Raw genomic sequence first — 15279 nt, 5'->3', positions numbered from 1 at the left:
GAATCATAAACGGAAATAGATATCATACAATAGAGAAAAAGCGACCAAGTCTACCGATAGCCGGGAAGCGTACCCTGATCTTCAGCTTATGTGACTAATGTCTTTACCACTAGACCACCGCCGCCAAAGAAATAGCGAATAAATACGCGTACATCGGTGGCCGAACCGTTAGTCAAACCCGGTTCTTCAGGTTACGGGACTAAAGTCTTTACGTAGATTAGACTACGTGGCTGCCATGGTACCCGTGAAAAATTCTCTAGTGTATGTTATCTTTGAAAATGTTTTGACAACCTATCAATATAAATATAAGTATTTAATATAAGAGTGCATAACCTCGCCGTTAAACTTTGGTTTGGCGAAATTGTAGCAGTAAGCATCTTTATAGTGTTTATTAGAAATAAATTAAAAAAAAAAAATTGACAATTTGACACCTCATGTTGACTATTCACCATTGCTGGTCAAACAAGAATATACTAATGCCTTAATGAAAGGTATATAAATAATAAAAGGTACCGTCCCTACAGATTTTCAGAAATGGACGGCAAATTGTCAGTGTCAGGTGTCAATTGTGAACGTGGAACGTAGGGCGCCTGATGATAAAATTTGCATGTAGACATAGACATCTTAGAAAGGCATAGTTCAGCCACTAGAACAAAAAACTTTAGATTTTTGAAACTTCATTCTACACATCTAGAAAAACGTGTTCATTGGGACAGTTCTTATATAGTTGCATATATAGAATAGAAGTAGCTCCGAAATTCAAGCAATTATAGCTTTTGATAAAGAAAGCAAAATCCTTGAAAAACCCGTAAAGGCGCTTTGTGTCGTGTGAGACAGCACCATTTCAATGTATTCCTTCATAATTGTGTAGTGTGACCTTGTTAGTTAGTGCTTACTGCGCTTAACCCTGTTCTATTAGCTTTTCAATGGGTTTTCATATCTGCTAATTATTATTTTTGATTACAGACATTGCAACCAACGGTAACAATATTATTTAGTGTTAATTTTCCTTTCTCATATTCTATGAAGGCATTCCGTTTATCATATTCAGTTAAATTTCTTTTATTCATTTTCTATGCTCACAAGTTATTGATTCTGACAAGCTTCGCGAGAATGTGTAAATTCTGATATAATGGCCTTTTTAAATTTGGCATTCGTTTATGTAGAAGCTTCTTTTACTTTCCAAGAAGCCCCAGAGACGCGATGATTGAAATAGCTTGTCCTCTTTAGTTAACACCAAAATCACCTGTGCACCAGGACGAGATTCCCCACTCCGGGCCAGAAGCGCCGGGGCCAGGGATAAGGACCACGATGGAGACTCCGTTTCCTCGTCCTCGGGAGGCAGTGGTGCTGGGCCGGAGGTGACCGTCATTAGACCGCAGCCGCCCACGCCGGCGCGACAGAGGAGCTCGGAAAGCAATAGGACTGAACCTAGTGAAGACAAAAAAGGTGAAGATGGGAATTGGTTAAATATAAAATAATAAAAATTGTGCTTCATTAATTATTTAACATAGATGAAAAACGTAGATGACTGTGGCAGTGGTAAATTAAAGCAAAATGGGCAAATAGAAAAGGTGTGGAAGAAAAATACATACGAGTACTGAGCCGGTCCCCGATAAATGAGTAAAATAACCCAGTCTCTTTGGTTTATTGGTCCAAAAATGTTGATACACTTCAATTCCCAAAACTATGTAATATCAAAAGATTTTTGACATTAAATTTTCATTTGTGTGGAGCTTGCGCAATGATTTGCGTCATATAAACTTATTCATTCGCCTGTACAGTTCCATCGATAACTGATGACGCGTTCTTGGAAGTGAACGAGCCACCAGCAGACCTCGCCAGCCTTCGGCCCAGAACCAACACAGCAGGCACCAGGAGAACAGCTAACACTAGACGGTATGTATTACTATAGGAGTCTTCGCAATTTTCCCATTATGCTGTTACGAGTACATGCTGTTCAACAAATATCTGACTCGATTGTCATCATGTGCGTTTCAGGCTGATCTTAACATTGCAACTCTAAAGTCCAACTTCGGATAATCTACTCGCCTCTTTACGAAATATCTATCCACTGGTGAAATGTTATGCAATGTAATAATTAAATTCTAGGTGCTGAGAGCATTCTGTTTGTTTTCACTGTAGCATAATTGATGTTAGCAATTTGCAATGGAAATATGGAATTTCACAACTAGAAAAGCAAACAAAACAAATCATAATGCATTTGCAACACTCTTGAAGTCTTGACTTTTTGTACTGTATTAGTTAAGTGAATACCTATTTGTTAAAAAACAAAATGAATACCAAACTGAAATAGCTACCATACACTAATAGTCTAGAGCCAATTTGGCCACAAGTCGTCTCCTTCACGATTTTCGTCGACATCTCTTCTAAATACCTAAAACAGGTATGGATATGTTCCTCGTTCTCTCCAGATTACGAATCGACCTGTTTTAGTTTTAGGAGGGGGGACGGGTCGAGAAAAAGGGGGGGAAAGATGACGACCGACCATCATAGATATTTATTCACATCTCGAGTCCTATGGCACCAATCTGTTCGTGCGATGTGTCATTTGAAAGCTTATTAAACCTACTTTAATTGTTTTCCAATAACTATGCTCATAAAAGTAACCGTTTAGGAAATATTTGAAAATATATGTTTTTTTATCGCGCATGAATTGCACAAGTACTAGTAAAAATGCGTCTAACTCAATAAACAATAACTTTACCGCAATTGATGTTATTATAAAATTTTCGCGTCTATTCATGCTCTTTCTAAAAATATAAGTTTCATTGGTATATGATAATATATAACCATATAATTAAGAATTTTGTTTGGCAGGGGTTATCCTCCAGGTCGCATAAACGGGCGCTGACCGTAGTAAAGTATTCAATATTTTTGAGGTCTTATTTTACGGATCCATATGTGAGAGGTATCGTTTGAAAGATAATTAAACCTACTATAATTGTTTACACATAACTATAGTATTAAAAGTAGCTGTTTACATAATATTTGAAAATATGTGTTTTTTATCGAGCATGAATCGCACAAGTACTGGTAAAAAATGCTTCTAAGTCAATAAACAATAACGTTACCGCAATTGATGTTATTATAAAATTTACGCGACTATTCATGAGCTTTCTAAAAATATAAGTTTTATTGGTAAGTGATAATATAACCATTAAATTACGAATTTTGTTTCGTAGTGGTCACTCCGCTGGTCGCATAAAAATGAGCGCTGACCGTAGTAAAGTATTCAATATTTTTAAGTTCTTATTTTACGGATCCATATGTAAGAGGTATCATTTGAAAGAAAATTAAACCTACTATAATTATTTTTGAATAACTATAGTTATAAAGGTAGCTGTTTACAAAATATTTGAAAACATGAGTTTTTTTTTCGAGTACGAGTTGCACATATACAGATAAAAAATGCTTCTAACTTAATAAACCATAACTTTACCGCAATTAATGTTATTATAAAATTTACGCGAAATTTCATGCGCTTTCTAAAAATATAAGTTTTATTGGTGTATGATAATATATGACCAAGTAATTACGAATTTGGTTTAGCAGGTGTCACTGCGCCCTGTCACGATATTGGGTGCTGACTGACGTCGCCAAATTTTCTACGTTACTCAGATCCTATTTTACTGATAAATTTGTGAGAGGTATCATTTGAAAGCATATTATGCGTACTATCTTTATTTCTAATATTTCAAGTCGAAACTGTAGAAGTTTACAAAATATTTGATTAGTAATATGTGTATTTTACTGTGCATGAATAGTATTGGCATTGATAAGACACGCTTCTAGCTCAATAAATTATAGTTTTCCGCAATTGAAATAATAACAAAATAAACGGAAAATGTATGACTTACACAAAAAATAAGTTTGGTTTGTATTGCATAAACAATTTATTTGAATTTGTTCAGCTCACCTACTGCGCACCAACATATAAATGGATGTCCACCGTCGTTGCCTTTTTTCATGATTTTTCAGATTTTATTTCACTAATCGTATATTCATAATAAATATAATCTATCACGTATCGAATTTACTTATATACTTAATTGATCAGTAAAATAAAATCTGTAAAATGATGAAGAAATTAAGGCAACGGCGGGGGACATCCGTTTATATGACGATTGACCGTGCGCAGTGGGTATGGTGGACAAATTAACATTAATTGTTTAAGCAAATCTAACAAAACTCATTTTTTGTAAAGGCCATACATTTTGCGGTTCATTTCGTTATTATATCAATTGCGGAAAAATATAATTTATTGAGCTAGAAGCATGTTTCACTCGTATCAGTGCGAATGCTATTCATATACAGTAAAAATACACATATTGTCAAATATTTTGTAAACTTCTACAATTACGACTAAAATTATTAAAAAGTAACGATAGTACGCATAATATGCTTTCAAATGATACCTCTCACAAATTGATCGCTAAAATAGGATCTGAGAAATACATAAAATTAGGCGACGGTTAGCACCTATTTACGTCACGGGGGTGCAGTGACACCTGCTAAACCAAATTCGTAATTACTTGGTTGTATAATATCATACATCAATAAAACTTATATTTTTAGAAAGCATATGAAATGTCCTGTAAATCTTATCATAACATTATTTGCGGTAAAGTTATTGTTTATTGGTCATGCACCAAGATACAATCTTAAAAATTATGAAAACGGCAACGAAAATGGTCATCCATGTATATGACGGTGCGCAGTGAGTATGATGGATAAATTAACATTAATTCTTTATGCAATACTGACAAAACTTATTATTTGAAAAGGTCATACATTTCGCCGTTTATTTTGTTATTATATCAATTGCGGAAAAAATATAATTCATTGAGCTAGAAGCATGTTTTACTCACATCGGTTCCAATGCATATTTTCAAATATTTTGTTAGCTATACTACAGTTACAACTAAAATTATTGAGAACCAATGATAGTACGCATAATATGCTTTCAAAAGATTCCTGTTAAATAAAATAGTATCTGAAAAATATAGAAAATTTGGCGACGGTCAGCATCCATACGTGGCCGGGCGCTGTGGCCCCTACTTAACCATATTTGTAATTACTTGGTTATATAATATCATACACCAATAAAACTTATGTTATTAGAAAGCACACGAAATTCCGCGTAAATCTTATACTAACATCAATTCCGGAAAGTTGTTGTTTATTGATTAAGAAGCCTTTTTTACCAGTAGGTACTTGTGCGACTCATGGTCTATAAAACACATATTTTCAAATATTTTCTAAACAGCTACCTTTATGATTATAGTTATTTATAAAAAAATATAGTAGGTTTAATTAGCTTTGAAACGATACCTCTCGCATATGGATCCGTAAAATAGGACCTCAAAAATATTGAATACTTTACTACGGTCAGCGCCCATTTCTGCGACCGGGCAGAGTGACTCCTGCTAAACCAAATTCGTAATTACATGGTTATATATTATCATATACCAATGAAACTTATATTTTTAGAAAGAGCATGAATAGACGCGAAAATTTTATAATAACATCAATTGCGGTAAAGTTATTGTTTATTGAGTTAGACGCATTTTTTCTAGTACTTGTGCAATTAATGCGCGATAAAAAAACACATATTTTCAAATATTTCGTAAACGGTTACTTTTATGAGTATAGTTATTTAAAAACAATTAAAGTAGGTTTAATAAGCTTTCAAACGACACCTTGCACGAACAGATTGGTGCCATAGGACTCGAGATGTGAATAAATATCTATGATGGTCGGCCGCCATCTTTCTCCCCCTTTTTCTCAACCCGTCCCCCCTCCTTAAACTAAAACAGGTCAATTCGTAATCTGGAGATAACGAGGAACACATCCATACCTGTTTTAGGTATTTAGAAGAGATGTCGACGACTTTTTGTAAAAGAGGTCGTTTGGTCCCTGACTATAAAGAAAAAGCGATCAAGCCCACTGGTGGCGAAGCCGGGAATCGGCTTGATCGCTTTTTATTTAGTGTATGGTAGCTATTTCAGTTTATAATTTATATAAATACATATAAGTAGTAGTGTTACTACTAAAAAAAAATCAAAAAATATTTAGTATAATAAAATAGTTTGATTTGTTCCCTACATCGGAAAATGTATACCAGCAAATGCGGTATAATTATGTGAGATGATGATCATATTATGAAATTAGCCGTATTAGACTTTTAAAATATGATCCCTGTCGTGATACTCGTGATATTTATTCCAGTCAGTTTCCAGAAAAACAATATTAGAGCTATTGAACTGACCGGAATTGATATCATGTTGTTAAATATTTTGGCAATCTAAATACGGGTCGAATGTAGGGTATCACTGGGCTACTGTTGCTATAAGTCTAGTCACATCGTAGCGTCTGTCATCAGCATGAGGATCGGCTGTATCATTATTACCTTCACCCACTTTCAGAGTTAATTGTACCGTTTCTTTTCTTTTATTCATGAAATTGGCAAAAACTTTATTGATTTGATTGCAAAAATTACCATCACCATGATTGTTTTTAATTTTATTTTTTGTTACTTGCATCTGTTAGGAGACGGTTATGGAAACAGTAAGTCAAATAGACTCATTTGGCGATTGGCTTAGCTTGTAACTAGCGATGTAGTTAGTTGTAGTGCCTTGTACATTATACTGTTTAAACATAAATAATTCACACAATTGAATAAAGCTTACACACACAATGTCACTTAACTGCTAACAAACTGCACATTTTTTTGTCACTCATATTTGCGAGATGTCTACATTTTGTTGTTTTATTGAAAGTATACATATCTGTTGTAATTTGCTCTTATGGCCGTAAGTAATAGCATAATTTCAGAGAAAAGATTTGTAAGGTTTGATTAAAATACCATTGTCATGTTCCTTTGGTATGTCGAAACATTTTGTGTATAATCTTCGAGCGTAACAAATCCACGCATTTGCACAGGAACGTTATCAGCCTTTGATATTCTCTTATTGTTGTTTGCAACATGTATTTGCGTTTTTGCGTGCTGCTAATTTTTCTTAAACCATTTAAAGGTAAGCTGTGCGACATCTTCAAAAATCACTTAACAAACTCAGGTTTATTCAGATAAAAAATACAATGATATGGTTCTAATTTTGTCTATCTCTTACTTCTTCAATTGACCACACTTTCCCAAACACTTCTCTTTTACATGCACATACTACTACATTTAGATTATAAAGTTATGGAAATCAGTTTAGACTGTTTGATTTGAACTGTTGGTGTGGTCACCAGGCGTTCGGAAGGCGGCAACGACTGCGGCATGGGAGGGCACTACTCCACGCAGCACCTGGCTCCGAGGAGGCAGCACAGCCAGACGCATTCGGAGCCGGACAACTCCGCTGTCGATGCTAGCTCCCTTCACAACTCTGTCACTGGCAAGTCACGCTGAACTATTTTTGGGCTAAGATTTTTTCGGATTTTCATATCTACTCACGCGATTTGGATTTCCGTAAAAGGTGCTCTAAATTGCTTCGACATGAAATTCATCAAACATTTCAATACTCCGCTATGTAGCCACAGCTACTGCAAGCAATTCAGAGGTGTGTAAACTCGTAGCTCTAGCTACTGGAAGCATGTGAGTGGATCAAATTTATTTTTCAACATTACAATCCAGAACATTGTTTTATACAAAACTTTACGCTCAACGAATTTATAATCTACTACTTCTTAATTTTAATCTTCTTTTTAATTAACCTCCACTCTCATGGCAGGTCTTAAATTATTTGTGATGCTATGACAAGAATAGGACGGATTTGTACAGGTCAGCAGTCGGGCTGGGAAGCGACCGGAGGTGCCAACGGCATGGGTTCAGGCCGGGCTCGTGTAGGAGGCGCGCCGAGATCTCTTCTCCTGGCCATGCACGAGTATACCAGCATCACAGACGAGCTGGAGACGGTGTATGGACTGTTCTCTCCGCCGCATACTCCAAGGTATAGTTTAAGGTTCCTCCAATTTGTTCAAACTTGGGTGGGTGACGTGACAAGGTCTCTGCTCCTAGCCAATATGCAGTTAAATACTGATGGATCATTAAATTTTTTTTGTTTAATTCTCTTGTGTTTTCATTTAATTTTAAACAAACGGAATAGGATATTCATTTAATACGGCTTAAAACCGCGTGCGTCGGGCTTCGCCGGGAATGTATTTTACTTGTGCTATTGTTATAATAATTATGTAGTAGGCATGTATAAATAATTTGATAGTCGTGCAAGCAAAATTGTTGATGAATTCATCCATAGACCTTGCAATTTCGCAGCTGGATTTAAAAATTTAAAGTAAGCCTTACTTTAAAAAAAGTTTTCACTAGTGAAAACTCTGGTATCTAACCTAGAGTCCATCAAAGCCGCTTAGTACACACATAACCTTGGTCTTCTCGCTAGAACCCCCATCACATCTCGCCTGCTATCGCCCGCGAGAGCCGCCTCGCCTTCCATCCGCCGCCGCCATGCCAGCGAAATGTCCAACCCCGAGTTCGCACTCTTCATGGAGAAGGAGCATCTTCGCGGCGCCGAAGAAGATGACTACATTATCATGGAGAACCTCATTCAGCGTCGGTAAGTCCGGTGACGGTATATGTGTTTCATTGGCTTTCCTTACATTTGTGAAGTTTTATGTGCTTCAGTAGTTTTCACTTCAATTTAAATTTTTTAGTTGAATCAATAAAGATCAGAAAGGTCATTAGATTTTGTTTTTTATGACAGTTTGTGGCATTGCAACTAAGTAATTCTGAACTTATCAATGCGATTGTATATTAATAAAATACAGTCGATCTCAGTGTTCAAACACATAATGCCAAGAACTGCCAAAAACCGACCAAACGTATAAGATTCTGGCAAGAGCTGATTGCTTAAAGCATCCGCGGCTTCGCAACCATCATTGTGACTCGTCCAATCATGATAGCGAAGTTTACTACAGCCGATACTCTAACCGTAGCCTAGAAATCGAGTCTGTGCTGCACAGATACGAGGAGGAGGCTGAAGGGGAGGGGGAGGGGGAGGTGAGCGGGATCAGCATCAGTGTGTGCGTGAACAGCGGGGAGGAGCAGCCAGGGGTGCCGCCGCAGTCGACCACGCTGCTCACGGTCAATGACCGGAGGCTGCCGCATCAGAGGTATGTTGGTTGAGGTAGAAGGATATTACAGCATAACCGATTGGTAATGGCTGAATCAACGTGGCATAATGCGGATTATATTCAGTTGCAGAAGTTGAATATCTGGTGATAAAACTGTAGAATTAAAATAAAATCTTTTTATTTAACTTTTTGCAGATTGCTATTTCGGTCTGAACAAAATAAAATGTTACAATAGTCTTCTGAAATTTCTAATGCCAAATAATTCGATAGTTTGGTATTCAAATGCTACTGGCGTTACTGGATGTGTTATCATGTAGAATATAACGGCGATATATTCAAACTGCAACTCATGAATCAGAAAAATATACTCTCAGGACTAGTGATGGGTCGTCGGTAAAATACTCGTTACCAGTATTTTTCCATTTGGGAATATTACCAGTAAAATACCAATCTTACCGGTAATATTACCGAAACCGGGTAATATACAAAATTTGCGATTTTTATGAGACGCGATGGTTATTTTTTTAATTATGTATTACTAAGTCGCCATCATAAAACTTAAAAAAACTCGTAGAGTGCCTCGGGGAGTAAATTACCAATCTTACTAGTAATATTCCCAATAATACCGAGTAAATTACCAGTCTTACTGGAAACATTCCTTTCCTATATTGTCACCAACTGCAAATATACTTCGTATAATTTTGTGGTATCTCGTGGCTTGTGACAGATAAATCTAATATTTGGATATTTTGTCCCTGTACCATTAAATATAAAAACTATTTTACTACTGGGGTTACTTTGATACTTGGGGTTACATTGATAAAAACTTCGTTTTATCTTTAAACGCAAAATTCTACATGTCCCAACGCATCTGTCCATTTTTAGGGTTCCGTACCAAAAAGGTATAACAGGAACCCTTGTGGTGTTTTTAACGGCGTTGGCACTACGATAGTTACTACTACCATTAGTTGCACTAACGCAGTGAAGAAGTATGGTCGTGGGCAGTGCAAATCACTTGTCAAAATGTAAGTATAGTTTATCGGTATTTATCATGTTCAAATAACTTCTAAACTAACTTAGTGGGTATTAAAGTAAAAGGTTCACAGTAAATATTAGCTTGCCAGAAATATGTTTAGGTATAATCATTATATTGAGTTTTGTATTAAAATTCAAACTAGGCATTTTATTACTAATTATTTAGTTTGTGGGGTGTCTTTGATCACCTGCATGGGGTAACATTGACCATATTTACACAAAGTTGATTGTTGTGTATTATGTCAAGGTACTTATTGAGGCTGATAATTTGATCTCTTTTTGTGATAAATATTGAGACAATCTTAAATAAAGTTGATTTTTCGAAGATGGTAATTTATATTTTTGATCAAAGTAACCCCAAAATAGCATTAAACAGTTGTAACTTTTGAACCTGCGAAACGATTTTTATGTTTCCTTGAGATAAAATACTTCTGTAAGGAGTTACATTCGATTACCAAAAAATCCTAGTTTTCGTCTTTTTTTTCTCCGTACATTATTTTGTTAGCCTTTCTAGATTTTTAACAGCGAAAGACTAAAAAAAGTTGATGTTCCCATTTTTTTATTAAATTTAGAAGTTAGAGAAGTTTAAACTATAAACTGATCAATGTAACCCCAGTTTACGGTACCTATCTATTGTAATACTTTAATGCAAGTCTGCATTAGGTACCCAATAACTTTGTGTTAACTATGTGTTGTTGTACCGAATAGGTAATGTGAAAAAAAAAACGCGCCAAGTGCGAGTAGGACGGCCGCTTTTTTCTCTCTTTTTGGACTCGGAGGTACAGTAAGAAGTGAAACTCCATTATCGGACCATTTTTCTACTATTTACAGTTTAACGAAAATTTGTTAGATGAGATTTAAGCAAAAATAAAATATTACCCTATTAATTTTCTACTATTTACAATACATAAACTAATCTGTGTGCCTACGGCTGTAAACCCTGCCTTACCACCTTTCGGTTCTATGGTCCTGGTTCTACTGGTGATAGAAAATATGGAGTATGCAGGAAAATTTTTAGCTGGGAAAAATCATAAATGAAAATGTTTATACAGACAGACACGTTGCTACAGATGTAGTGCAAAGCCAGCGGCTGTCTAACCCCGCCTTACCACCTTTCGGTTCTGGAACGGGTTATTTATTGACTCTTTTCTTAAATTATTTCAAAATAATTAAAAACAAACATTTTTGAGATGCCTATAATTCTATAATAAGCTCTTTCATGTGATAGTATATTCATGTGATAGTAACTTTCATTCAAAAATCTTTAAGTTTTAATTTTTACATTACCCCCAAAAGTGACCCCTATGATAGAAATGTATTAAAGTAAGTTACATGTCCGTCTTCGGGTCATAAGGTTACATACGTCTATCAAATTTCAAGTTATTCGATTCCGTAGTTTCGGAGAAAATTAGCTGTGACTGTGACAGACGGACGATGATCCTAAAAGGGTTCTGTTTTTCCATTAAAGTACGGAACCATAATATTGGTACGTTACCTTAATACAACAAATTAAAACAGATTTTAAAAAAATTCGTTATATTTTCGCCATATTATTCCTTAAAATTATGATTCATTGTAACTTTCATATCATACTACTATAGTAATATTACCAGTAAGATTGGTAAAATACTCGGTAGTATTGGGAATATTACTGGTAATATTGGTAGTTTACTAATTGACGTTAGGTAGGTAATATGTTTTGTTATAATACAGTGCAACATGTATCCTTTGTATCAATAAACACAAAAGAAATATTTTTTATCTATTTTTATGTCTATATTTCTCTAAATTACCGCTAAGTGGTAATATTACTAGTAACATTACTGGTAAAATACTCGTTTTAGTAATATTACCGGTAACGACCCATCACTACTCAGGACACAGATAATTCTACATATATTACAGTGCTAACGTTGAATTCAAAACGTTATGTTTCACATAACGTTTCGAATTCATATGACTTCATAATTATGTTATGACTCAATTTCGTTGGACTCTCAATCGTTTAAATATTTGATGTCTTGGAAACACGCTGGAAGAAATTCACCACATTTTAAAAAAAATAACTAAGTTCTATTGATCTTATACCCGATATAACATTTCTGTCAATGTGTAGACATTCTCGGAGAAGATCGTCAGCCATTGACAGCAGGGAGCTGCCGAGCCCTCTGCAACCGCTTCTAGGCGACGAGGCTTGCGGAGAAGTGCTGCTGCCTGTACCGAGGCAACCTTCCGGTAAGTCTGCTAGTAACTAGACAGCTGTGTGTAGACAGAGAGAGTCAGCCATGGACAGCAGGGCTGCCGAGCTCTGCTGCTAACCGCTTCTAGGTACGCACGAGGCTAGACAGCGGTGTAGACAGAGAGAGTACTGCTGCCTGCTAACCGAGGCAACCTTCCTGCCTGTAAGTCTGCTAGTAACTAGACAGCAGTGTGTAGACAGAGAGAGTTAGCCATGGACAGCAGGGCTGCCGAGCCCGCTCCAACCGCTTCTAGGCGACGAGGCTTGCGGAGAAGTGCTGCTGCCTGTACCGAGGCAACCTTCCGGTAAGTTTGCTAGTAACTAGCCAGCTGTGTGTAGACAGAGAGAGTCAGCCATGGACAGCAGGGAGCTGCCGAGCCCTCTGCAACCGCTGCTAGGAGACAAGGCCTGCGGAGAAGTGCTGCTGCCTGTACCGAGGCAACCTTCCGGTAAGTCTGCTAGTAACTAGACAGCAGTGTGTAGACAGAGAGAGTCAGTCATGGACAGCAGGGCTGCCGAGCCCGCTCCAACCGCTTCTAGGCGACGAGGCCTGCGGAGAAGTACTGCTGCCTGTACCGAGGCAACCTTCCGGTAAGTCTGCTAGTAACTAGACAGCAGTGTGTAGACAGAGAGAGTTAGCCATGGACAGCAGGGCTGCCGAGCCCGCTCCAACCGCTTCTAGGCGACGAGGCTTGCGGAGAAGTGCTGCTGCCTGTACCGAGGCAACCTTCCGGTAAGTTTGCTAGTAACTAGACAGCTGTGTGTAGACAGAGAGAGTCAGCCATGGACAGCAGGGAGCTGCCGAGCCCTCTGCAACCGCTTCTAGGAGACAAGGCCTGCGGAGAAGTGCTGCTGCCTGTACCGAGGCAACCTTCCGGTAAGACTGCTAGTAACTAGACAGCTGTGTGTAGACAGAGAGAGTCAGCCATCGACAGCAGGGCTGCCGACCCCGCTGCAGCCGCTGCTAGGAGACAAGGCCTGCGGAGAAGTGCTGCTGCCTGTACCGAGGCAACCTTCCGGTAAGTCTGCTAGTAACTAGACAGCTGTGTGTAGACAGAGAGAGTCAGCCATGGACAGCAGGGCTGCCGAGCCCGCTGCCGCCGCTGCTAGGAGACAAGGCCTGCGGAGAAGTGCTGCTGCCTGTACCGAGGCAACCTTCCGGTAAGTCAGCTAGTAACTAGACAGCAGTGTGTAGACAGAGAGAGTCAGCCATGGACAGCAGGGCTGCCGAGCCGCTCCGACCGCTTCTAGGCGACGAGGCCTGCGGAGAAGTGCTGCTGCCTGTACCGAGGCAACCTTCCGGTAAGTCTGCTAGTAACTAGACAGCTGTGTGTAGACAGAGAGAGTCAACCATGGACAGCAGGGAGCTGCCGAGCCCGCTGCCGCCGCTGCTAGGAGACAAGGCCTGCGGAGAAGTGCTGCTGCCTGTACCGAGGCAACCTTCCGGTAAGTCAACTTGCAACTAGACTCAGAAATATTTAGTCCATTTTTAAGTCAAACCAAATGAACCGAAACATTGCAAAAAATATGGATTCAAATATTACGAGAATCTCTTTCTTGGCACAATTTAGATATTTTAAGTAATGAACTATTACAGATGTAGTGCGAAAAGGGTTTCATTCGTATTTTTCCGGAAGCGTTCGTATTTGTCATGCTAGTTCAAGTTCATGTAGTCAATGTCAGTATATCTTGTACTGAGACTGGCTGAAATACCATGACACGTTCGTACGTTTCCGTAACAATACGAAGGCAAACCTTTGCGCACTACATCTGTACTTTACATTTTTATAGCGTTGACGCTAACGTCAATTCTCAGCCAAGAATGAAATTTCAACAAAATGTAGGTATGCTGTGTAGTTTAAAAGGATGTAGAGACTTTTTGCGCACTCGTTTTCATTGTATTTATTTGGATCCCAGTGGTCCATTAACCAATTGTTTTTATTCAATCCTTTTTCGACGTGAATGTAGCGATACTAGCGATTTGAGTGACTTGTCTACCTTTTTAAGGAAATACTTTTAGTGGTACGAAATTTTGTAAATATATTTTACATTGGCACCTTATTTAGATTTTTTATATTCGCCCCTAGTCTTGTTATTACCGAAAACTGAACATTATTAAGATGTGATCACTCACATACTTGCTTTTGATGGGGCAAGTGCCTAAGCATCTAAGGGCCACTTTCACCATTCGCTTAACTCAAGGATAGTGGGCTGTCAACTGTCAAATTCTATATAAAATGGTGGGTTAACCTTGGGTTAACCCTCCATTTTCGGTGGTGCCAGTGACCCCAAGACATTAATTTATCTCCAGGTGACACCAACGCGTCGAGCGATATGTCGCTCTCGCACATGGTAAGCGAGAACCTGCCGCCTCGCCCGTCCATCGTGCTGGATTCGTCACAGCTGCCCCGCCAGCGGTCCGCAGAGCAAACGCAGCCGCAGCCGCCGGGGCCCGCGCGGCCGGAGACCATGTGCTAGATGGTGAGTGTCCGGACGCAGTTGACCCGCCAGCGGTCCGCAGAGCAAACGCAACCGCAGCCGCCCTGGTCCTCACGGCCAGAGACTAGACGGTGAGGGTTCAAACTTAGTGGAAGAAGATAAATAAGATAACGATGTTCACGCTCATTCTGTACTACCTATAGCTATGTCCCTACTTAAGTACAACTTACTACTGTGTATGCCTAGGGACAGCGACCTAAAGGCGTTGTGGTTGCTGAAAAGCATCGCTGTCAAAGTAAGGGCATTTTGAGGCGATTTGCTTGCGCGCGAAATCTTGACGTTAGGTTACACTGAGAGAAATTTGCATTGTGAATTTAACAAGTTCGACTTGTTGCGGTTTATCCGAATCAGCCAAACGTATGTTTAAAACAATATGTGTCAGGTTGTTTTTA

General features: G+C 38.4%; 1 protein-coding gene across 1 annotated transcript in view; it reads left to right on the top strand.

Moving 5' to 3' along the window:
• LOC125234411 (transient receptor potential cation channel trpm) overlaps nt 1-15279 on the top strand; it is a 448945-nt gene that overhangs the window by 431909 nt on the left and 1757 nt on the right. The window contains 9 exon segments of the mRNA XM_048140640.1: nt 1258-1293; nt 1296-1449; nt 1785-1899; nt 7279-7421; nt 7793-7976; nt 8424-8597; nt 8977-9153; nt 12266-12384; nt 14700-14869. Coding sequence (XP_047996597.1) covers nt 1258-1293; nt 1296-1449; nt 1785-1899; nt 7279-7421; nt 7793-7976; nt 8424-8597; nt 8977-9153; nt 12266-12384; nt 14700-14866 — 1269 coding nt within the window. The 3' untranslated portion in view covers nt 14867-14869.

Source organism: Leguminivora glycinivorella, chromosome 16 (genome assembly GCF_023078275.1).
Source record: "Leguminivora glycinivorella isolate SPB_JAAS2020 chromosome 16, LegGlyc_1.1, whole genome shotgun sequence".
NCBI lineage: Eukaryota > Metazoa > Arthropoda > Insecta > Lepidoptera > Tortricidae > Leguminivora > Leguminivora glycinivorella.
The sequence above is the reverse complement of the archived record's forward strand: the minus strand, read 5'-3'. Positions and strand labels throughout refer to the sequence as shown.